The 25,397-nt window shown below is 37.6% G+C and overlaps 1 protein-coding gene and 1 long non-coding RNA gene across 5 annotated transcripts in view; one reads left to right on the top strand and one right to left on the bottom strand.

Moving 5' to 3' along the window:
• LOC144321932 (uncharacterized) overlaps positions 1-23,430 on the top strand; it is a 54,179-nt gene extending 30,749 nt beyond the window's left edge. Inside the window, exon 3 of the long non-coding RNA XR_013387433.1 lies at positions 21,492-23,430. This is a non-coding gene — a long non-coding RNA (uncharacterized LOC144321932). The remainder of the gene's footprint in view (positions 1-21,491) is intronic.
• Positions 1-24,304, bottom strand: part of COMMD10 (COMM domain containing 10) — a 190,136-nt gene extending 165,832 nt beyond the window's left edge. Inside the window, exons 1-4 of one of the 4 annotated variants that reach the window (XR_013387431.1) lie at positions 24,153-24,304; positions 22,530-22,620; positions 18,502-18,612; positions 16,709-16,864 (exon numbers count right to left, since the gene is read on the bottom strand). Coding sequence is in view for 3 of the 4 variants with exons in the window: in XM_077911280.1 (XP_077767406.1) it covers positions 16,709-16,864; positions 18,502-18,612; positions 22,530-22,620; positions 24,153-24,193 (399 nt within the window). In the remaining variant the exon portion in view is untranslated. Of the gene's footprint in view, positions 1-16,708; positions 16,865-18,501; positions 18,613-22,529; positions 22,621-23,763; positions 23,991-24,152 lie in introns of those variants that run through there. The other 3 variants (XM_077911280.1, XM_077911281.1, XM_077911282.1) reach the window with 3 other exon arrangements.
• Between the last annotated feature and the right edge of the window lie 1,093 nt (positions 24,305-25,397).

Below are 25,397 nucleotides of genomic sequence, written 5' to 3'. Positions count from 1 at the left end.
CACTAAATGGCTAAAGAAAATGTGAAACACACACACACAGAGAGGAATATTATTCTACCACAATAACAAAAAAGGGAAATCTTGCCATTTGCAACAACATGGGTGAACTCTGAGGGCATTATATGAAATAAGTCAGGCTCAGAAAGACACACCGTATGACCTCATCTATATGTGGAATCTAAAAACAACAACCACCACCACCAAACCTATTGCTACAAAGAATGACAACCACAGGTTGTCAGAGGACTATTGGGGAGGGAGATGGGTAAAACGAATGAAGGTAATCAAAAACTACAAACTTGCAGTTTATCAAATAAATAATTCTTGGAGATGAAATGGACAGCATGGTACTACAGTTACTACTACTATATCATATATTTGAAAGTTATTAAGAAAGTGTATCTTAAAAGCCCTTATCACAGAAAAACAACTGATAACTATATATGGACTAGATTTACTATAGTGTTTACTTCACAATGTATACAAATATTGAATCATTACAATATACCTGAAACAGATATAATGTTATAGACCAACTGGATCTCATTTTTTAAAGATGACACAACGACATGCTGTCTAGAGAAAAACACACTGAAGATAATGTGAGCAGTTTGAAAGTTAAATGATGGAAAAAGATGTATCATGCAAACATTAATCAAAACAAAGCGGGGTGGGGGCTATAAAATTATCCAAAGTGGAGAAAGACATTATATAACAATAAAAGGACCAATACACCAAGATATAACAATGCTAAAGGTCTTAGAGCTACAATATATGTCAAGCAAAAATTAATAGAACTAAAAGAACTAGAGGAATCCACAACTGTAGTTATAGACTTCAAAACTTATTTCTCAACAACTGATATTAGAATAACTAGACAGAAAATCAGCAAGGATATGAAGACTTCAACAACATCATCAACCAAAAGAATCTAATTGATATTTATAGAACACTTCACTCAACAACATCAGAATACATATTCTTTTCAAACACCCACAAAATGTATACCAAGACAAACCATATTCTGGGCCATAAAACGTATGCTTAACAAATAAAAAGAAATGAAATCATACAGAATGTGTTTTCTGACCACAATGGTACTAAACTAGAAATCAATAACAGAAAGAGGAAAATCTCCCTTGGAAACTAAACAACACACTTTTAAATAATCATTCTGTCTCAAGGAAAACCCATATATACATTGAACTATTAGAAAATAAAAAACACAACATATCAAAATTATGGGATATAGCTAAAGCAATGCTGAGAAGAAAACTTAAAGTACCAAATACTTAAATTTGAAAAGAGGAAAAAAATCTCAAATCAATGATCTGAGAACCTCAAGAATCACAGGCAAAATAATTAACCTCAACCAACTCAGATACCGTATATAAAAATTAATTCAAAAGGGATATGGATGGACATAAATAAAAAAATATAAAACTACAAATTTTTTTAAAAGATTTTATTTATTTATTCATAGAGACACACAGAGAGAGAGAGAGAGAGAGGCAGAGACACAGAGGGAGAAGCAGGCTCCTTGTGGGGGAGCCTGATGTGGGACTCGATCCCGGGTCTCCAGGGTCACGCCCTGGGCTGAAGGCGGCGCTAAACCGCTGAGCCACCCTGGCTGCCCAAAACTACAAATTTTTTAGGAAAAAAAAAAAAACCACTAAGCCAAAGTGCTTAAATGGTCTAGGGTCTAGGGCAAGGGAAAAAGTTTTGAGACACAATACCAAAAGCAAATCCATTCCAAGAGGGACACCTAGGTGGCTCAGGGGTTGAGTGCCTTTGGCTCAGGGCGTGATTCTGGAGTCCCAGGATCAAGTCCCGCATCAGGCTCCCTGCATGGAGCCTGCTTCTCACTCTGCCTATGTCTCTGCCTCTCTCTGTGTCTCTCATGAATAAATAAATAAAATCTTTAAAAAAAACCAGAAGTCCATTCCAAGAAAAACTGATAAACTGGTCTTCAACAAAGTGAAAGTTTTTGCTCTGCAAATGACCCTAATTAAGAAAGATGAGAAGTCAAACTACAGACTGGAAGAAAACATCTGCAAATCACACATCTGAAAGGATTAGTCTCCAAAATATATAAACAACTCTCAAAACTTAATAGTTCTTTTTTTTTTTTTAAAGAAGTGATCCAATTAGAAAATGTGCAAAAGGCAGAGAAACATTTCAATGAAGAGGATATAGAGATAGCAAAATAAATACAAGAAAAAATATTCAACATCATTAGCTATCCAAGAAATGCAAATTAAAGCCACAATGAGATATCACTGCACACCTATCAGAATAATTAAAATAAAAAATAGTGACAACTCCAAATGCTGCCAAGGATGTAGAGGGAATGGATCCCTTATACACTGCTGATCAGAATGCAAAATGATATAGCCACTCTGGAAAAGGGTTTGAGAATTTCTTATAAAACAAAACATGTAATGAAACATGTATCACCCAGCAATTGTACTCATGAGTATACTCTAGAAAAATAAATACTTATGCTCATGCAAAAACCTATATACAAATGTCTATGGCAACTTCATTTGCAACCAACAAAAACTGGAAACAATTCAGCTATCTTTCAAAAGCTAAATGCTTAAACAATCTGTTTTATATATATACCAGAGAATACTACATAGCAATAAAAAGAAATGAACTATTAATACCTCTACAACCTCAGGGGTGCTTGGGTGGCTCAGTTGGTTAAGAGTCTGACTTTTGATTTTGGCTCAGGTTGTGATCTCAGGGTCATGAGATCAAGCCCTGTGTTGGGCTCCATGCTTAGCAAGAAGTCTGCTTAGGATTCTCTCTCCCTCAGTCCCTACTCCCACCTCCTCCTTTCTCAAAGCAAAACAAGACAAAACTCTAACAACCAGAATGAATATCCAGAGAATTATGGTAAGTATGAAAAAGGTCAATCCCAGAACATTGCATACTGTATGATTCTATTTATATTATACTTCTTGAAATCACAGAAACTATAGATATACAAAAGAAATTAATGGTTGCCTGAAGGGTGTGGGATGGGCATGAAAAGGAAGTGGGTATGGCCATAAAAGGTAACTTGAGTGAACCTTGTGGTAATGAAAATGCTCTGTATCTTGACTGTATTAATGTCAATGTCCTGCTTATGATATTGTACTATAGTTACTCAAGATGTTATCACTAGGGGAAACTAGGTGAAGGGTACATGGGATCCCTCTCTATTACTTCTTACTACTGCATGTATATCTATCATTATCAAAAGGCTAGTTCACTTAGGAACAGCATAAATTAGAGAAAGAGAATTAGTAAATGTAAATAATTATGAAAATTCTGCTAAATTCATATTTATACCTCATCCTTGGGTACATGATTATGACATTTAAAGAAAATCTACCATTCTACAAGGTCCCTATGATTCTTTTTTTTTTTTTTTTAATAATTTATTTATTCATTAGAGACACAGACAGAGAGAAAGGCCGAGACACAGGCAGAGGGAGAAGCAGGCTCCATGCAGGGAGCCCAACGTGGGACTCGATCCCCGGTCTCCAGGATCACACCCTGGGCTGCAGGCGGTGCTAAACCGCTGAGCCACTGGGGCTGCCCGGTCCCTATGATTCTAATTGGCTTTTCCACATTCTTTGTTTCTAAAATTTATATATATAAAAATGAAGCATGAGATAAGATCTTCTTTTGCAAATTTCACACAGGGGAGAAGGGGATTTTTCAATTCAAATAATACGTTTAGTAAGGTTAGCTTCTTTGAAGCATTTCTCATTATAAATATGTATCACCAAGAAACCAATACATGCTGGAAAAATCAATTTCTGAATATATAAAAGGTCATATTTATGATCCCTGAATAATAGCACAGGTACATGTATGTTTATGCAATTAATCTTTGTTTAAAATGATAGAGTCAGTAATTTTACATTTGTCTAAAACAGAGAAGTTTCCTCTATTTCAATTATACTGTATGGAGATTTATTTCCTCAGGCAAAAGAGATACAGGGTTTGCCAAAGGACACAAGATGACACCACCAACTTAGGAGTACATTTCAGTGGAAACATTCTGTGTACCAATAAGAGTATACAGATGATTTATTCCTCAATTTTTTACCTTCTTTTCTTTGGAAAGAAATTGCTATTAACTATGAAGAAGGTACTTAAAATCAGCTCAAAAAGATCCATTAATCATATCAGCAAAATGTTAAACAGTCTATCATTTGGAGGCCCTCCAGGAGATCTCAAATTTTATTCCCCATTTTTAAGCTGGTTGTGCCCAAGTTACAAAGCTGCATTCTAAAACATCTCATGTGGAACTTAGAATGAATTTGCAAACAGAATAACATTGTAAATGGTGATTAAATTACCAAGTAGTTTAACAGAAGCAATGCAAGTGGTTCCCTACTTTTTTCCTAACTGGAGGAGTATCTAAAACTCAAAACGTAACAAAGTCAAGTTCCCTTACCCAATGGTTAAAGACAGGTAATATCTTAGGATTAAGACAAATCTTCAATTTCCATCATTGTATCTATGCAGTTTTCTTTATTACATACATAGATATCATCCTACACACAAGTATCCAATTTGAGAAAAAGCTTGATGCTTTCACGGTATTAATGTTTCCTATCTTTATGTAAATTCCATTAAGTTTAAGAGACCTCCATTTCTTATCATGAGAATCAGACTTTCAAACTGGTTTTTTCATTTTTAAATAATGGCAAAATGATATAAAGGCTGGCTTGTGCACATAGAGAAAATCAAACAAAGCAATGTCACCATTAATTGAAATGAAAAAACTACAGTAATAGTTTCAAGAAGAATGATCCAAGGATCAATTTGTTTATTTTTTTTAATGTTAAGTCTGAGATGCCTATAAGACACCCAATAAAATTATCAAGTAGGCAGGCCCAGGCTAGAAAAAGAATTTTATAAAGTAACATGTAAGCCCTGATGTCTAGATGAAATTGCCAGGGAAGGTACAAAAGAAAATAGAAGAAAACTAGGGACTGAGTGCTGGCATTATGCAAAATTGTGGAAATGAAGAGAAAGTAGCAAATATGATTACAAAAAGAAGAAGAAAAACCAAAGGAATATGGATCTGCCTTATATCCATCTTAGGCACTAGTGACATAAAAATGAGTAATTTTAAAATCTCTGCTCTCAAAGTTCCAAGTATAGTGATGAAGACAAACATGTACAAAAACAATTTTGATGTAACATGTCATCATGTCTGTAAAAAATCCTAAGTAATCTACTAAAAAGCTACAGAAACTAGTGAGTGACTTGAGGAAACTTGTGGCACATGAGATTAACGTGAAAAATCAACAGTATTTCAAGATATTAGAAACAACTAGAAAATATCAAAAATGCAATCCCACTTGTAGTAGCAAGCAAAATCATGGCAATACACAGTGTCTTGGTCTGTTCCAGCTGCTATGACAAAATACAATAGACTATGTGGCTTAATAATAAAAATTTCTCACCGTTCTGGAGGCTGGAAGTCCAAGATCACTGTGCCGCCATGGTGGGGTGAGGGCTGCTGACTTCTCTTTGTGTTCTCACATGGCAGAAGGGGATAAAGCAGCTCTCTCTGGTTTCTTTTATAATCCCACTCATTAGGATTCTGCCCCCATAAACTAATCACCTTCCAAAGGCCCCACCTCCTAGTGTATAATCACCTTCGGCTAAGTTTCAAAATATGAATTTTGGGAAGACACCAATATTCAGTCTATAGCACAGGGATACACTTTAAAAAATCTGACTAAATCCTGGACATTGAAAAACTACAAGTTACTGGAATGAATTAAAGAAGGTACCAGTATATGGAGATATACCATGTTCATGAATTTAAAGGCTTAATATTGTTAAAATGTCAGTTCCACCAAATGTGATCCACAGATTAAGGGCAATCCAATGAAATTCCCAGCAGGCACTTTCTAGAGAAATTGACAAACTGATTCTAAAATTTAAGTGGAATGGAAATAACCTAAAAAAGTCAAAGCAGGTTTGGAAGAGATACATTACCTGACTTCAAGATTTATAATAAAGCCACAGCAATAAAGATAATGTGCCACAGGCAAAAGAATAGAAATATAGACACACCAATTGACTTCTGACAAAGATGACAGGTAAATGATGCTGGGACAACTAGCTATTTACATGTTGTTCAGCTGCCCCCTCTCGTCACCCTCTATGTCATCCTCTGATCATTGGCAAGAATAGGGGGCAATAGGTCTCCAAGGACCAAACCACACAACTTCCCAAGTCCTATGAAAGAATTTTCAGTTGTGACATCTGTAAGTACACAAAGACAATGCCAGGATCCAGAGATAATTATTAGGCAATACAGCATCCATACTACATAGATGGGAGCATATGAGCATATATCAAAAGATGCAAACAGATAAATGCCTTGAATTAATATTGGAGTTAATCTGCACCCTAGGTGCTGCCCACCTTGACAAAACATACTGCATAAATCATACTACAAAGGGACACACATTAGGCACTCTCCAGAAGACATCAAAAATCCAAAAGTGACTAAATCAATGCCCTTCTTTACTGCTGCTGCTACACCAAATCATAATAAGAGGTACAAATGCTTTCTTATACATATCATAACTTAGGGATACTTCCCAACCTAAATCCTTAAGTTCAGATTCGACTAAAGTCAACCTAGTCTCGCCACTAGGGTCGCATGGAACTTAATCATACTCCTTGACTCACAGACGTGGCCAAAATACCTAATCATATGGTCTTCACACCCAAGCTGTAAAGTGATGAGGGAAAACATCAATGAACCATCCTTCAAACTGTTGGCCACTGCTGCATACCAAGAACATATGAGAATAATAGCGTAAGTTTGAGGACACTGTCATTTAACTAATGCTCTCACAATTGGCAACACTCTGAAAAGTACATCAACTCGATTTAGCAATCCTTGAATACTATGCACATAATAAGAGTAATTTTGCTAACGACGCAATTTTTGGCATTAGTAAAATCTTTAATTTGTTAATGGTTCTGGTTTTAGGCAATAATTTATAAAGCAGAGAACACATTTCTGTTTCAAATAAGAATGATTAAGAGTCTCTTAGAAATAAAGCTCTTTAAATTGATTGCTGCAATACAGCTAATGACATTACCTTCTTTTCCTGGAGAATCTCAGTTTTAAGCTAAAGCAATTCTTCCTGCATTTCCGCTTTTAAAAAGGGAAAAATGTAAATGGTTAAGCCAAGTATTCCAGCAAAACTCAAGAGTTATGAAATAAATGAACCACAAAAGGTTTGAAGTACAACCAAAGCGAAAACACAAAAGAATACTGGGTGGGGCATCCAGCTGGCTCAGTCAGAAGAGCATGCAATTCCTGATCTAAGGGTCGTGAGTATGAGCACCATGATGGGGGTGCAGACTACTTAAAATAAATAAACTTAAAAAAAAAAAAAAAAGAATACTAGGAAATAGGTGTACCGAAACCTCTTGGTTTCGGCTCAGGTCATGATCTCAGGGTCATTGTATCAAGCCCTGTGACAGGCTTCATGCTCAGAGTGAAGTCAGCTTGAGATTTTCTCTCTTACTCTCCCTCTGCCCTTTCTCCTACTTGCACACATTCTCTCTAAATTCTTAAAAAGAGAGAGAGAGAGAATACTAGGAAATAAAGAAACCCACTCCCTTATTTGTTCTTTCTCCACCAATCAATACAAATAATCCTTCTTTATAAGAAAATCTAATACACTGCACTTCAAAACGCCACAATTTGTAGAGCAGAGATATTATTGTTTACTAATTCAACAACTATTTATTAAGAACCCACTGTCCTCCAAGGGCTATTTAAAGTAATGGAAATATAATAGTGAACAACTGCTCTTGTGGAGCTTACAGTATAGTAATAGAGACAAAGAACTGTAAAAACAGACAAGCAAAATATATAACGTGCCACACAGGAATATATGTTATGTTAAAAAAATGAAGTAAGAAAGTACCATAGACGTGTGAGTGCTTTTCACTGTGATGACCAGGGCAAGACGCAATGACAAATGTGACATCAGAACAAACAGCTGAAAAAGGAAGCCAGCCATATGAACCTCTAGGAGAAGAGCTTCTCAAGTAAAGAGACTGGCAGTGACCAAAGTCAGGCAGGTGAAGGATGTTAAGAGGTGAAGGTCAACAAGATAAGGTGGTGGACTGAGGGGGTTATGGATTAGGAGTAACCTTAAAAGCAATCATAAGAAATTTGACTTCTACTGTTAACCCATGGAAAGCTTTTGGTGGATTTGGAGCAAAGGAGGTATAAAATAAGACTTAGAATTTTAAAAAATCACTTTTAAAGTTCCTAATCTGGGGATCCCTGGGTGGCGCAGTGGTTTGGCGCCTGCCTTTGGCCCAGGGCGCGATCCTGGAGACCCGGGATCGAATCCCACATCGGGCTTCCGGTGCATGGAGCCTGCTTCTCCCTCTGCCTGTGTCTCTGCCTCTCTCTGTGACTATCATAAATAAATAAACATTTAAAAAAAAAATAAATAAAGTTCCTAATCTGGTAATGGTAGGACACAGTTTATATCATATTACCCTTTTTACAAATAAAAATTATAACCACTAGACAAAATACATTATTTTATTATGATTTCTTTAGAGAGTGGGGGAGGGGCAACTAGAGAGTGAGAGAGAGAATGTCAAGCAGACTCCTGGCTCAGCACAGAGCCTGATATGGGGCTTGATTTCAAGACCCTGAGATCAGGATCTGAGCTAAAATCAAGAGTTGGACACTGAACCAACCAAGCCACCCAGGTGCCCCAAAGAGAAAACATTTTTTTAAAAAATGATTTGAAAGCATTGGGTAAGAACTAAAAGCTGGTAGAAGTTAAGGGAATTCAACTCATTTAAGACAGGAAGCACACATAGTAACAGATTCACATTTCTATGACACAGTACAGACTGTTCAAACTAAGAGAAAGCCTCAGATTTGGCCCTGTGGGTCAGCAAACCCATTCCACAGTATTGACCCAAGAAAAATGAAAATATCTGTCCACAGAAAGACTTGTACACAAAATGTTCATAACAGCCCTATTCATAATCCTGAAACTGGAAACAGCCCAGATGTCCATCAACAGGAGCATAGACAGACAAACTGATATTTTTATATGATGAAGTACCACTCAGCAACAAAGAAAATGACTGATATAAGTAACCACATGAATGAATCCAAAAAAATATTATGTGAAGAGGTATGAGTAAGACATTTGAGTCCATGTACATTAAATCCAAGAACAGACAAAACCAATCTGTGATGACAGAAAGTGAGGGCAAGAGTAGAGGAATCAACACCTGGGCATTTTTCAGGGGATGAAAATTTTCTTTATTTTGTTATGGATGGTGATTAAAGAGGTGTATATAATTTCTGAAACTCACTGACTGAACTCTTAAAATCTGTGCATTTTACTACAGGTAAATTACATTTCAATAAAAAGCAATAAACAAATCTAGCAGTATTTAAACCTCACAAACATTTATACTCAGTCAATCCCAGCACATGAAAAAATATGTCTTTCACTTGATTCATAACATGCCAATAACTAAACAACACAGAGGCATAAATTCAACTTGTACGTGGATATAATTACAACAAAATACTTTTTCCATAAATGCAGATGATAATAAATATTTAAATCTTGAAGAAGTGTTCAAACACGCATTCATAGCTCTCTGTGCTTCAAGATTTAGCTCCATGAAGTACACTGTTCCTGCCCTCTTTACATAACGCTATTCATCCATCCTTAGAATTCTAAAAGAAATGAAATATGATACTTTAAAAAATGCTAAAGCAAAATAATACAGTAAATTTACAAGTATCCAATCCAAATGTCTAATTTCTTATACTCCATATAAAAAACAGGTATTTAACAATAAATGAAGCAAACAATTAGCTGTTACACTTAACAAAGTGTATTGTACTATAATGGCCTTAAAGAGACATATTTTTTTAAGTTTTTTTTTTTTTATTTATTCATGAGAGACACAGAGAGAGAGAGAGAGAGGTAGAGACACAGGCAGAGGGAGAAGCAGGCTCCATGCAGGAGGCCCAATGCAGCACTTGATCCCAGAACTCCAGGATCATACCCTGAGCTGAAGGTAGATGCTTAACCACTGAGCCACCCAGGTGTCCCTAAAGAGATATATTTTTAAGAATGTCATAGAAGATTATGATTTTAGAAATATTGGCTATCCATCTTTAAATGGAATTTTCTCAAGAACCTGGAAGAAGATACGATGAAATTTCACTAGTGTACAATGAAATGAATAAATATTATGAATAAATTCACCAGGTATTTGGTAAAGTTAAGAACATTCTTAACGGGAGAAATTCACATTAAACGTATTCCAAACAAATTTAAGTGTCAAATATATTTTTAAAAACTCTAACAAACGGGATCCCTGGGTGGCTCAGCTCAGGTTTAGTGCCTGCCTTCGGCCCAGGGTGTGATCCTGGGAGTCTCTGCCTCCCTCTCTCTGTGTCTCTCATGAATAAATAAATAAAATCTTAAAAAAAAAAAAAAAAAAAAAAAAACCTCTAACAAACACAAAAGTGCATTTTAAGAAAAGGAGCAGGCTACTCAGAGTGCTTAACATATGCCTTACATGCATTTCTCATCATCACATCTGTTACTAACTAAGGAGCAGAGTTAACTTAAAACGTAAAATTATTTTGGGGAAAAATTATACAAAATATTTTGTAAAATCACAGGGCACAGAAAAATTACGCAGCTAACACCTAGGTTGTAGTATAGACTAATGGCTTAGGAATGCGACTACTTGTGTCAAATCCCAGCTCTGCCACTTTACAGTCTCAGAGAACAGACAAATATGTCAGTAATAACTGAAATAGAAGTTTTTACATTTTATAGAGTAGGAATAAATGTAAAGGAACTCTAAACAGAATTTTACGAGTAAAACTGAATACAGTATTCAAGTTCTATCTCAAGGGAAATTCACAATTTAATAAATGTTGTAACACAGGCATTATAACAAAAAAATTAACAGAAAGCCTGTTAGGAGGGCACTGCTGACACAGGCAACAGTGATAAGAGGGAAGAAAACAAAATTCGAATAAGTGGTGGTGACATTTCAGTATCAAGTCTCCAAAGAGATAAGGTATATTAAAAAAAAAAAAAAAGTGAGATGGGATAAAATTTAAAAATCCCTTCAATCATATCTGGCAAAATCTATCATGAAGATTAATTTTCAGTCTGCCTCTGACTTACTGGACCTAAATAATAAAAGACAAAAAGGGGTGTTTTTAAAAATTAAAAATAAGCACCTTTGATTTTTTAACTTATTACTTAACCGAATCTGACAATTTGAATTTATAATTATTACCCACAGATGTTCCACTGCAAGCACTACATAGAGAGTTCATGCAAGTGAGCCCCTAAATTACCCAAACCAACAGTCATTATAGATACACCTTTCGTTCACTACGTAAGAAGTCTCTGCCATATATTTTTGTTGCTATTTAAATGACACTATCTATTTTCACACAGCCTAAATAGTTATCAGAGCCAAAAAGGAAGACAGCATTATAGCTGCAGGAGGTAGCATGATTTAAAAGGAACAAAGCTTAAGAAACAGACCTGATTCTCATGTAAGCTTCACCACAGACCAAGCGCGATAAGGTGGTAAAGATACCCTTTATAAAGTATTATTTTCTTCCTTTTCAAAGATATCATACATACACAGAAAACTCTGTAAACCACCCTACATAGTAAAATTGTGCCTGACACAGAAAAACTGTGTAGCTAACATCTAGGTAGACGTATACTATCATGGTGTAGGAGTGTGACTACTTTTGCCAAATCCCTGCTCTGCCACTTATTCAGCTGCATGATCCTGAACCAGTTATTTAGTCCCTCTAAGCCTCAATTTTATTTTCAATATAAACTATAACTATTAAAAGGTTTTACAAGATACAAAGCACTTAGCAGAGCATTTGGCCTACAATAAATACATGAAATGTTTGCTATGATTTTAAGAAAGAAGAACAAAGCTGCTGGAAATACAATGACAGATTTTAAGATATACTATAGAGCATTAGTAACAAAAACAGCATGGTACTGGCACAAAAACAGACACAGAGATCAATGACACAGAATAGAGAGCCCAGAAAGAAACCCACAATTACATGGTCAATCAATTTATGACAAAGGAGGCAAGAATATACAAGGGAGAATAGACAGTGTCTTCAATAAATGGTGCTGAGCAAGCTGGACAGCTACACACAAAAGAATGAAACTGGACCACTTTCTTAGATCATGCACTAAAATAAACTTGAAATGCATTAAAGAAATAAATGTGAAACTAAAACCATAAAATTTCTAGAAGAAACCATAGGCAGTAAATTTCTTTGACATCAGCCGCAGCAACATTATTTTTTAGATATGTCTCTTCAGGCAAGGGAAATAAAAGCAAAAATAAACTGCTAGGACTACATCAAAATAAAAAGCTTTTGCACAGCAAAAGAAACCAACAACAAAATGCAAAGAAAACCTATTGACTGGGAGAAGATATTCAAAAATGATGTATCTGATAAGGGGCTAATACCCAAAATAAAGAACTTATAAAACTCAACACCAAAAACACAATCTGATTAAAAAATGACTTGGACATTTTTCCAAAGACCTACATGTGGCCAACAGATACATGAAAAGATGCTGAACATCATTCATCATCAGAGAAATGCAAATCAAAACCACACTGAGATATCACCTTACACCTGTTAGAATGGAGAGAATCAAAAAGACAGTAACAAGATGAGGATGTGGAGAATAAGGAACCCTCCTCCTGCACTGCTGGTGGGAATGTAAATTTGTGCAGCCTCTGTGGAAAACAGTATAGAGTTGCCTCAAATAATTAAAAATAGAGAGGCCCCTGGCCAGCTCAATTGGTACAGTATTGGACTTTTTTTAAAAGATTTTATTTATTTATTTGAGAGAGAGAGAGAGAGTGCATGAAAGGATGGAGGGGCAGAGGGAGAGAGAGAAGCAGGAAGCCAACACAGGGCTCAACCCCAGGACCCCAGGATCATGACCTAAACTGAAGGCAGACCCTAACCAACTGAACCACCCAAGTGCCTGTAGAGTATGTGACTCTTGATCTCAGGGTCATGAATTTAAGCCTCACATTAGGCATAGAGCTTACTTTAAAAAAAAAAAAAAAAGTAAAAGTAAAAATACCATATGATTCAGTAATTTTCTGAGTACCTATCCAAAGAAAACTAAAACACTAATTTGAAAACATATATGTACCTTTATTTATTATAGCATTATTTAGAATAGCCAAGATACGGAAGCAACATAAGTGTCCACCAATAGATGAATGGATAAAGAAGACACATGGTGTGTGTGTGTGTGTGTGTGTGTGTATAGAAAAAGAATTTTTCTTATAGAAAAAGAATCTTCTGCATTCTTAAGGGAATAATACACAATTTATCATGTCCTTACAGCCTCCTCTTTGCATATTTTATATGACAACTGATTAAGCCACTTCTTAGATGTTAATATAATGCAACATAATTTGGATAAAAAATATTACTTTAAAAAAACTATCATCCAAAAGACACTGAAAAATTACACACTAATGGAAGCAGGAAGAAGAAATATTTTTAAGTGTACAAGTATACTGTACTTGTATAAATTCAAGAAAGAAAATTATATAAAGAAAAAGGCAAATATTAAAAGGCAAGTACAGATTTTGCTAAATTGAAATGGTTGCTAAATTGAAAGAAGAACCTCAAGGACACAGAATGGAAAACTAAAATCTGTACAGGATATACAGAAAAGTAGAAATTTAAATGATGAAACATGAAGCCATGATGTGGAGGACACCTGAGAACTCTCAGAATGCAGTTAAAAAAAAAAAAAAAGGAGAGAAATGACAATAATAAAGAGCACTCTCTAACAGCCTGTAGCTTACATCATACGTAATGGTAAGAGACTGAATCATCACCTCCAAAACCGGAAACAAGGTGGAGCACCAAGCTGGCTCGGTCAGCACAATGTGCGACTCCTGATCTCAAGGTCCTGAGTTCGAGCCCTACATTGGGTGTGCAGATTATTTTTAAAAAATCTTAAAACAAGCAAACAAATTAACTAAGTAAATAAAACTGGAAACAAGGTAGGATGTTTGGGCTTATGAGTCCTACTTACCATCATATTAAAAGTACTACTCAGTGCAATAGGGTAAATAAAAATAGTAAAACACTGAGCAAAACAAATAAAACCTGAACAGACTGTCTCTATTCATGGACAGGTCATAGAAGACAAGATCAATATATAAAAATCAACGGTGTTTCCATATACTAGCAGTAAACAACTAAAACCCAGAATTTTAAAAACAGTACCATTAAAAAATAAATAAATAAATAAATAAATAAATAAATAAAATGAAAAACAGTACCATTTACAATAACTCTAAAAACAAAAAATACTTAGGCACAAGTCTAACATAATACATACTGAATTTATATGCTGAAAAATGAACAAAGCTGTTATAACAAATCAAAGACAACCTAAATATGTGAGAGAGCTATACTCAATACTACTAAGAAGTCATTTCTCCACAAAGTGATCTATCTATAAGTTAAACATAATCTCAATCAAATTCTCAGCTGGATTTTTTGTAAATTTTTTTGAAAAGCTCCTTTTCAAATTTATATGAAAAGTCAAACTAGAATATGCCAAACAATTATGAAAAAAAAAACCACAAAATAAAACCTAAAGTTAGCAAACTCACAATACTTGATTTTAAGGCTTCCTACAATGCTTCTGTAATTAAGGCAGTATGATATTGGCATAAAAGCATAAAGATAGACACAGAGGTTAATGGAACCAAAAAACAGTGTCCAGAGAAAGAGACACACAAGTCTGTCAAATGATTTTTGACAAATGGGCCAAGGCAATTCAGTGACAAAGGATGTTATCAACATATTATGCTGGACATGTATAAATGAATATCTAAAATGAACATCTTTATGCAGAAAAAAAGGAAATTTAATCTGCAACGTACACCAAATTAACTCAAAAGGGATCTTAGAGCTAAACATAAAACATTAACTTATAAAGCAGAAGAAAACAAAAGGGAAAATCTTTGTAACACTGAATTAGGCTACAAATTCTTAGATACAAAACCAAAAGCGGGATCAATAAAAGAAATTAACTGATAAAGCAAACTTCATTGGAATTAAAAGCTTTTCTTCTGCAAAAGCCACTGTTAGGAAAAGGAAAAGGGAAGCTATGGATGAGGAGAAAATATGTGCAAATCCCATCTGAGGACACATGCCCAGAATACATAAAGAATTAAAAAACGCAACAGAAAGAAATCAAACACTATCTCCATATTATAACAACCCAAAACAAAAACACTCCCATGCATTTCCATATGCTGGGATTGACACCTGAGACTGCCCTTTAGATTACTAACGTGGAGTTTCCTTATCTGTGATAGTATGGAAAAAACAGGCAAAAGCTCTGAACAGATGTTTTACTCATGAAAATATACAGAGACAAGTAAGCGCATAAAAAGATCATCCACATAATTTGTTGTTAGGAAAACACAAATTAAAAACACAAAATACCACCACAAACCTTAGATGAATAGCTTTGATAAGAGCAACTGACAATACTAAGTGCTAACAGGGTACTAGAACTCTCAGAGAATGCTGGGGAAAATGCACAATTATACCAATCCTTCACAAATCCTTTTAGCAAATCAGAGATGAGGAGAGAACACTTCCCAGCTTGTTTCACAATTCTAGTCTTACCCTGATACCATCAAAGATACCACAAAGAAACCATTATCTCCCATGAACACAGATGGAAAAACTGTTAACAAAATATTAGCAAATCAAATAGCAACATATAAAAAGGATGATATTCCACACCAAGTGAGACCCATCCCAGGAAAACAGAGTGGGTTGTAAATCTGAAAATCAGTTATGCAATAGAATCTAATATAAAAAGGCCAAAATCTGTGGGATCATTTAACCTCCAGTGACTAAAGGTAGAGCTGAAGAGCTCTGAATGTTGCTGCTATTTTACATTTGTCCCTAAGTGTTCACTTTGTTCACTAACTGCTGCTCGCACTAACACAGACACACAAAAACAACGTAATTATGTTATTCAGTAAAAATGTAGTAAGTCTTACAGACAGCTACACAGTTGACAAAAAAAAAAAAAACAACTCTGCCTGAGTACTCAGAAAAGCAAAAAAAGGAAGACTGTCTCATTCCCATTCTGAAGTCACTGAACATATTTTAAACTAGCAACTAAAACTAAATCACACTGTGGTAGCCAATACGTCTGGAAATAATCTTACAAGAATATTGTACATAGGGGCCCCTGGGTAGCTCAGTCAGTTAAGCATCTGCCTTTCGTTCGGTCATGGTCCTGGGATCCTAGGATGGGGCCCCGCATTGCAGTCCCTGCTCAGCCAAGGAGTCTGCTTCTCTCTCTCCCTCTGCTGCTCCTCCCTGCTCATGTTCTCTCTCTCAAACAAATAAATAAAATCTTTAAAAATAAGTAAAAAATAAAAGGAATATTGTATATATTCTTTTTTTTATTTTTGCCTGACTACCTCTCATAAAACATTACCACTCTAAAACCCTTAAGGTACAACAATCTTTGCCATTCTTATTGAAAAATATCTTTCGGTTAATAGAATCCTCTACCTTGTGGGGAGCAAGAATCCTCTGCCTGAATTTTTCAACTGTTTCTTGACCCATAGAAGACCAAGCATTGCTGAACGCTTCTGCTTTGTCTTGTCTGAGATGAATGGTCTCTAACTGCTGCTGCAGAGCCGCTGGCTTCACGTTGTGATACACTGCCTATTCAAGAGGGAAAAAAAGATCACACATATCTCCAAGATTCATACAGAGACCTCAGATTATAATTAAATACAAAATTATCTTTAAATGATTTGAATGAAATGAATATTTCCTATTTCTATTGCAGAGTTTTAAAAATTTTACCAGTAATAATATACACAACTGGAAGATGCAGGGTTAAAAGGCCTAAATTATTCAGGCTATGCTTTTCCATTTTTGCCTGTGTTTTAAGTAATCCTAAGTCCACTTCATGGAAAAACTTTTTTGTAGCTATGTAAATGGTACCATAATTAAAATATCATTTCCTTATTTCACTTAACTATCTCAAAGAAATGTACAGGGCACCTGGGTGGCTCAGTTCTTTCAAGCATCTGACTTGGGCTCAGGTCATGATCTCAGGGTTCTGGAATTGAGCCCTCAGTCAGGCTCCCTGCTCAACAAGGAGTCTGCCTGAGATTCTCTCTCTCCCTCTGGCCCTTCCTCTGCTCATATTCACTCTTTCTCTCAAATAAATAAATAAACCTTAAAAAAAAAAAAACAAAGAAATATACATTTATTTCTCAAATAAGAAAAAGTTTTCCAAGAAGCACTTTCTCAAAATTATCAATATCAACTTCCTAGGTAATATATAATAAAATATTATAAACATTTCTAGTAACATCTATTTCTTATCATCATTCTGGAACAATTTTTTTCATAAACTTCATGGTTGCTCTGTCCTACCTGATTATCTTTTACTAGTAATGAAAACTCACCAGGATTAAGAACTGTAGTCACCTTCATGATCCGTAATCAAGCCTGTATGTAGTAGATGCCTGGGAGCTTGTCTTCCTAACAGTATCTGTTCTCTACAAGACTCTAGAAGCCACAGTACTATTTAAACTTTTATTTCACAAATATTCTACCAAGTCAACGTTCAGGAATTTAGTGAGACTCTATTCTAAGCCCAGCAATGTGCTAGGTTTATACAAGAGGAACTAAAGATCTGATAGGTCCCTCACAGATTCAAAATCCTGTATGAAGGTTGACATACAGGAAGTGACAATGTGCTCCACTCTGACAAGCCAAGGATAGAAGGGATCCAGATGAGGGGAAGGCTGCCCAGGGAAAGATCATGGTGGCAGTGAGAGGAGTGGGACTTGAAAGAAAACTGAATGCACTGGAATGTAGACAAAAACTAGGGAACCAAAAGGGCAGCTCAGTGGGAAGAAACAGTATGACAAAGGGTCCTCTAACAACTACTTCTCTTCTAAATGTTTTATTTATCATTCTCGTTAAAGAAATCCCCCAAAATCATTTATTAAATTTCTTAAATAAGAGAAATTTCTCTAAGTTATCAAACAAGGTAACAACAAAAATGTCTTATGCCCGTCTCAAGTCAGTGAAGTCTTGATTCATGCTGTCAAATACTTTACTCATGCTACTCAACATGCAGATTGTTTTCTAGAATGCAATACGGTAGGGAAAAAGTCATACATTCAAATTTTTTTTTACTATATTAAAATTATCAATTAAAATATATTCGCAGCTTTCATCTGTACCCTTTTTTGGAAGAAATACGATGTTTACAGCTATCAGAGCAGTACCAATCTGCAGTAAACGAACCATGGTTAGGAAGCATGGAGCACTCAGAATACCTGTTCTAAAATGAATGATACTGTTTCAAGAACTAAGTGAAGATCTTGTTTCTCTAGAGAAAATGCGGCCTGAAGTTTTTCTTCTTCTTCTTCACTGAAACTGCTCTCAGCCTACAACATAAAAAGCAAGCTATTAGCACACATTCGAGTATTCAAAACTTAAAAACTCAACAGAAGAGTATTTGGAGATTCATGTATTCATATGTGGATGAGAAACTGAAAGAAAAAGTGAATGCAGGGTGAAAGAAACTGATGTGTTTGTAAATTTCATTATCTCAAAAATCACAGTACAACTCAATATTTGGATCATGCCAAATCAAGCTCATTTTAAATTTAAAAAAAAACCATCATCATCATTTTAAGTTCTATGATTTATAGGAGGTGGAAACTAACAGTAACTACCAAAAGAGATGGACATTTACAAAAAACAATACTAGAAGGTAAAACCCCAAAATGTTGACAGTAATTAATAGTAATGTCCACCTTCCTCATTCAAGTATATTTACTGAGTATTTATTATGTGCTACAGAGAAATACATTTCATGCCCTCAAGTATACAATACTCTAGTTAGAAGAGCATGTAAAGGGCAGCCCTGGTGGCACAGCGGTTTGGCGCTGCCTGCAGCCTGGGGTGTGATCCTGGAGACTCAGGATAGAGTCCTGCATCGGGCTCCCTGCACGGAGCCTGCTTCTCCCTCTGCCTGTGTCTCTGCCTCTCTCTCTCTCTCTGTGTCTATGAATAAATAAATAAAATCTTAAAAAAAAAAAAAGAAAAAGAAAAGAAAAGCATGTAAAAACAAATAGTTATTCAAGTAATTTTTATTTTGATGAGTTCTTCAAAAATGTGATTTACAAGAGCATCTAGGGGTACCTGGGTGGCTCAGTCAGTTGGGCATCTGCCTTCGGCTCCAGGTTATGGTCCCAGATCCTGGGATCAAGACCTGCATCGGGCATCCTGCTCTGCAGGGGTCTGCTTCTCCTTCTGCCCCTCCCTCTGCTCTTGCTCTCCCTCTCTTTCTCACATACTCTCTCTCTCTCTCTCTCAAATCAATAAATAAAATCTTTTTTTTTTAAAGAGCATCTATAGAACAGGAAATTAAGTCTTTTTTATAATTTGAATACATAATTTTCAAGACTTACACATTATACACATTAATTTGATAACCAAAATATCAGAGAAGATGGTTACCAAACTGAGTAGAACCTCTGACCAGTTCCCTTCTTTCCCTGACCTCCCTTCTTTCAAAATAATCTCCCTGACCTAAAGACACTGGTTTATTAAGTATGAAAAATATAAACTACCAGAATAACTTTACATAAAAATAACTACTTTATCCACACATACTAAAAACACCTTTCCCTTACGGCTGCCCCTCCCTAACAGCAATGTGGAGAAATTTCAGAAGTTCCACAAGTCCCCGCCTTGAAAGCTTAGGACAATAACTACATGGCTGTTCAACTGAAGCAGCACTAGAACCTAAAGGTAGCATATTTTGGGAGGTCAGTCATAACTCCTAGTCCCTACTACCTGTTTTATGACTGGGAAAATCATGAACCCAATTTGGCCAAAATGCCAATCACTTACCTCAAGAGAAATGTTTTGGCTTAAAAGTTGGAGGATTTCTGTGACTACCATACATCTTCTTGAAATAATCACGTAGGGGCACATGGCTCCGTCGGTTAAGCATCTGCCTCTTGATTTTGGCTCAGGTCATGATCTCAGGGTCATGAGATCGAGCCCCATGTGAGGCTCCAGGGTGGAATATGCTTAAGATTTTCTCTCTCTCTCTTCCCCCTGCCCCTCCCCCGACATGTGTGTGTGCGCACCCACGCGTGCTCGCTCTCTCAAATAAAGTCTTTTTTAAAATTATGAAATAATGACCTATAGTACCAGATTTTATCAATATGAGGAATATTATAATAATATTCCTGAGTCACAAAATGCAATGAATATTTCTAATTTAACTTCCAAGTTGGTCAATCTGATTCCTTTTAACATACATCAAATAAGTTGTTTTGACAAAACAATAGTAGTGACTGGGCAGGTAGAAAGATAAAGTTGCTGTAAGGAACAGATGAATTAGTAACACAAAGCCATTAGAACAGTATTGGAGGGAGCAAACAAACTGGGAATCACAAATACCGGGGAATGGAGCTGCTCTTAGGTTGTGGTGTCTAGTCTCTCCCTCTACATCACAGATTCCTTATAGCCAGGAATTTGAGGACCTATATCTGTTTTCTGTTTTCCATGCAAGGAAAAGAAATAACTCTAAGAATAGCTATTGAGCACCGACTCCATAAGCACCAATGTATTAGGTATGGAAAAGGTAAAGATGGGTAAGACATGATAATTAAGGTATTCAAGGTCAGCGAAAGACTTTGCCATCAGAAAACAAATACTATGCTGTACTAAACTGATGTGACAATGAACCAAGTGTTTTAGAAGCATAGAAAACAAATTATTGAGAGCGAGATGGCCAAATCCTTGAAAGATGCCTAGTTTATTCACTGAAGAAGGGAAGAAAGACATTGCAGTTAAGGAAAAGAGTGTATGCACAGACACAGAAGTAGAAAAGTTCATGTTCTAGTAAAAGAGCAGAGTACAGTGTGATTGGAGCACTTGCAAAGTGGGAATAATATAGCTTGTGGCCATATTATACTATTATTATAAAGTGATTATAATACAATGCTAAAGATTTTGAACTTTTTCCCATGGGGTAATGGGAAGTCGATGATGGCTTTAAACACTGTAAAGATATGATCAGGGACTCCTGGGTGGCTCAGCAGTTGAGCGTCTGCCTTTGGCTCAGGCCGTGATCCCAGGGTCCTGGGATCGAGTCCCGCATCAAGCTCCCTGCATGGAGGCTGCTTCTACCTCTGCCTATGTCTCAGCTTCTCTCTGTGTGTCTCTCATGAATAAATAAATCTTTAAAAACAAACAAGCAAACAAACAAAAAGATATGATCAACTGGGCTTTTTTTGTTTTTTAGGAAAAAAATATTTGGAGAGATAAATAGACTAGCATCATGAAGCAACAACAGGAGGGAGAAGACTTTGAGCAGAGATACCAGTTTGAAGACAGTTAATGCATTCTACAGCAGGGACATAAAGGATCTGAACTAAGACTATGAAGAGAACTTGAATTTGAGAGACACATCAGATGAAGAAAGGGCTCTGAAGCCGGTTGGCTCCCAGGAAAAAGAAGAGGAAGTGGTCCAGGTTCTCTGGGTGTGGTACAGAAGTGCTGAACCACTATATTCTACACCTGAAACTAACATTACATAGTATGATAACTAACTGGAATTTAAAAAAAAAAATTTTAAAGTTCAGGTTCTCATTTAATGGTGACGCCTGGCACCACCAGGCAGAGCAGTTACTAGTTACTAGGTGCTCCATAAACATGTATTGGATGGAATTAAATTTTCACAACGCATTAAAGAAGTTAACTTAGATTGGTGACCAAGGAGTAAATCACTAAACATCAATATGTCCAAAATAATCACACCCTTGAAATAGAAGAGACAGATTCAATAAAAGATTAAATATTGGGGTGATAGCAAAACCACATCATTATTTTTAAGAGGAAGAATGAAATCAGAATTTCCCCAAAGCATGTTACACAGAACCTGAGTCCCAAAATATATACCATAATATCACAGTTCCAAGGTCAAACACGTTTGGAAAATCTTGCACACCATATTCACCCTTAAATGTTTACTGTAAACACTACCATAAAATATATTTATATTTTATATATTTATATTATAAATATTTATATATTTATAAATATGTTTATACATGCATATGTATACACACACACTCTCTGAAAAGTTCCTTAAAAAAAAAAAGATTAAATTTAACGAAGAGAGAGTTTCCCAAATTTTTGACGATGGGACATTACAAAATTTTCTATAGACTCAGTGAGCACTGGGGAACACTGTACTTTGGAGAAAGTTTCTCAAGTAGAAACAGAGTTTCAGTGCAATCACAAGAAAGTATTATAAACTACAGAAATGAAAAATACAAACCTTCAGGTGAAGTTTTTGAAGAATTCGGGTGAGCAACCGTGGAAACCTTCCTATTTCTATCGCATTTATCAGCGACACTGCTTTTTTCATGCTAAACAAATTTGTAAAACAAAATTTTAACATGAGTTTTCTAAGTGATACTGTACTTGCCATAAGTACACTTGTCCATAATTACTATTGTCTCAAAGTTTCCATTTCAACAACTCTGATTGCTATAAAGAAGATAATGGCCAGCAAAGGAAGCAGGACATTTCCAGAAAGATGCCACCCAAAAGTACTTTTCCATTTGGCAGTTTCTCTTTCTTTGAAGCAAGGTGAACTACTGAGGGAAGCTTGCATTCTGTGGGGAGTGACATTAACTCAGCAGCGAGTATTTAATACTCACTTAACCCACAGAGGAACTATGGAAAGAGTGGAAGGAGGAAAGTGGCAATGACACCAAAATACGAAGAAAAGAATGCTGCACAGCAGATAATGCTATTATAAGTGTGTGTGTGATAGACAAAATCATTTGGGGTAACAGTACATAATTGTTTTAAAACCCTGCTTCAACAGTAATAATCAACTTTAGGCGATAAGAACTATTTTACTGCATTATACTGGATATAGCTTACTGATGTGGTGGGGATTAAACAGGTCACTGATGGGAGGAACCGGCCATCACAAATCAAGGAATCCAGGAAGAAGGAAAAACTTTAAAATGACAACTCTCTTCTTCAAGAAGATTCCTGCCCAGTCAGGGCACAAGGAAATTACTTTCCAACTTCAATTACTTACCGGCACACACCACCTGCGCTAGTATTTGTTTTCCATGAAATGAGAATCACTTCTATTTAAATAATTGCATTTTAAGAGAGGCCTTTATATCACCACCCTGGACAGCCCACCTCACCCACCAAAAATGAACCAAAAATAAATAAAATGAAATCAAAAGGCATGTTACCAAATTCTGGCTAGATACTGTAACCAGCTCAAAACCCGGCCTTGAGCTACTCTATCGGCCTGAGGGCTACTCTATCTTGACTGAAAAGGATCTGAAGGGGCGCCTGGGTGGCTCGGTTAAGCGTCTGCCTCCCACTCAGGTCCTGATCCTGGGGTCCTGGGATGAACCAGGAGGGGGCCTCTGCCCAGCAGGGAGGCTGGGTCTCTGTCTCCGCGGCCTCCCGCAAGCTCTCTCTCGTTCTCCCTCAAATACATGATTAAAAAAAAAAAAATTATTTTAAGGGATATTGACACGTGTTAGGGATTAAAGTCCGTCCGGCACCAACGCGAGCCCTTAGCATAATCAGGCCCGAGAGAGCGCGCCGAAAACAGAATGGCCACAGCTTCCCGCGTCACTCAGCAGCACTCCAGGGAGGCTCGGGTCCTCCCGACCGCACACTGGGCATCGCGACACACGCCACACGCCGGCCCACGGCCCCCAGCCGCCAGGCGCCCCGCAGCCCCGTAGGTGAACCACCGGGAACGGGAGACGCCCACAGTCCCCCGCACCCCTGCGGGGCCGCCCCGCCCTTTCGCCACTCCGCACGGCCACCCCCTCGGCGGGGCGCGTCTCGGAGCCCAGGCGACAGCCGGCAGGGGCGTCCCAGCACCGCCCGCGGCCCCGCCACCCCAGGCAGCTACCTGGGGCTCTCCGGCAGGATCAGCGCCGTGGCGGCCGCCATCCTTGTCGCTCCCACGCCTGGCCCCGCCCATGCGCTGTCAGCCCAGCCAATGGGGGCGGGCCTACGGAAAGCCGGGAGGGCCCAGCCGCGCAGCCTCCGCCTCGGGCGCCGGGGCCGCCGGGGCCGCCGGGGCCGCCGGGGCCGCCGGGGCCTGGTCCTGCCCCGGGGCGGAGGGGAGGGGCCGTCCTCGCCATCCTCCCTCCGCCGTCGCTGTTCCGCCTCAAGCCGGTGTGCCTGTCAACTAGTTATCTATTTGCTTATTAGACATGCGCAGCTGACCCTGGACCGCTGGCGGTTAAGGATGCCCAGCCGGCCACAAAGTCAAAAATCCAGGTAGAACTCTGGACTCCCTAAAAAAAAAAAAAAAAAAAAAAAAAAGAGCTTTGGACTCCCCAGAAACTTAAGTACTGACAGCCTCCCGTTCACCGAGTGCCTTGCTTGGCGACAACCTAGTAGATTGACTCATTTTGTAGGTTCTATTTATTGTATACTATATTATTATAATAAGCTGCAGTAAGCTAGAGACGAGAAAATGTTATTAAGGACATCCTCGGAAGGGGCGCCTGGTAGCCCAGGTCCTGATCCGGGGTCCGGAGATGGAGCCCTGCGGTTGGGCTCCCTGCCCAGAGGGGAGTCAGCTGCTCCCGCTCCCTCTGCTGCTCCCCCTGCCTGGTGCTCGCGCGCGTGCTCTCTCGCTCTCTCTGTCAAATGAATAAATAGAATCTTTTAAAAAAAGGAAATCAAAAGGAAAATACATTACAGTGCGGTACTATATCAAAAATCTGAGTATGAGTGGACTTGCGCAGTTCAAACGGGAGTTGTGCGCAGGTCAAAGGTATATATATCTGGATGTGAATGTGTATCTTTTTAAAAAAGATTTTATTTATTTATTCATGAGAGACAGAGAAAGAGAGAGGGGCAGAGACACAGGCAGAGGGAGAAGCAGGCTCCCTGCACCGGGCGCCCGACGTGGGACTCGATCTGGGTCTCCAGGATCGCGCCCTGGGCTGAAGGCAGCGCCAAACCGCTGAGCCACCCGGGCTGCGCTGAATGTGTGTTTTTATGTTGTAGGCATGTATAAACATATTGAGGTGTCTGTGCATATACATAAACGTTTACTTAGCAGAGAAAGTTTAAGCACCCCACCCCAGCCAGTGTCTGGTCTATGCTGCAGAGGGGCAGGCAGTGGTAAGCTCCCCCCAAA

This window comes from Canis aureus, chromosome 10 (assembly GCF_053574225.1).
Source record: "Canis aureus isolate CA01 chromosome 10, VMU_Caureus_v.1.0, whole genome shotgun sequence".
NCBI lineage: Eukaryota > Metazoa > Chordata > Mammalia > Carnivora > Canidae > Canis > Canis aureus.
This window is presented reverse-complemented; position numbering and strand designations above follow the sequence as displayed.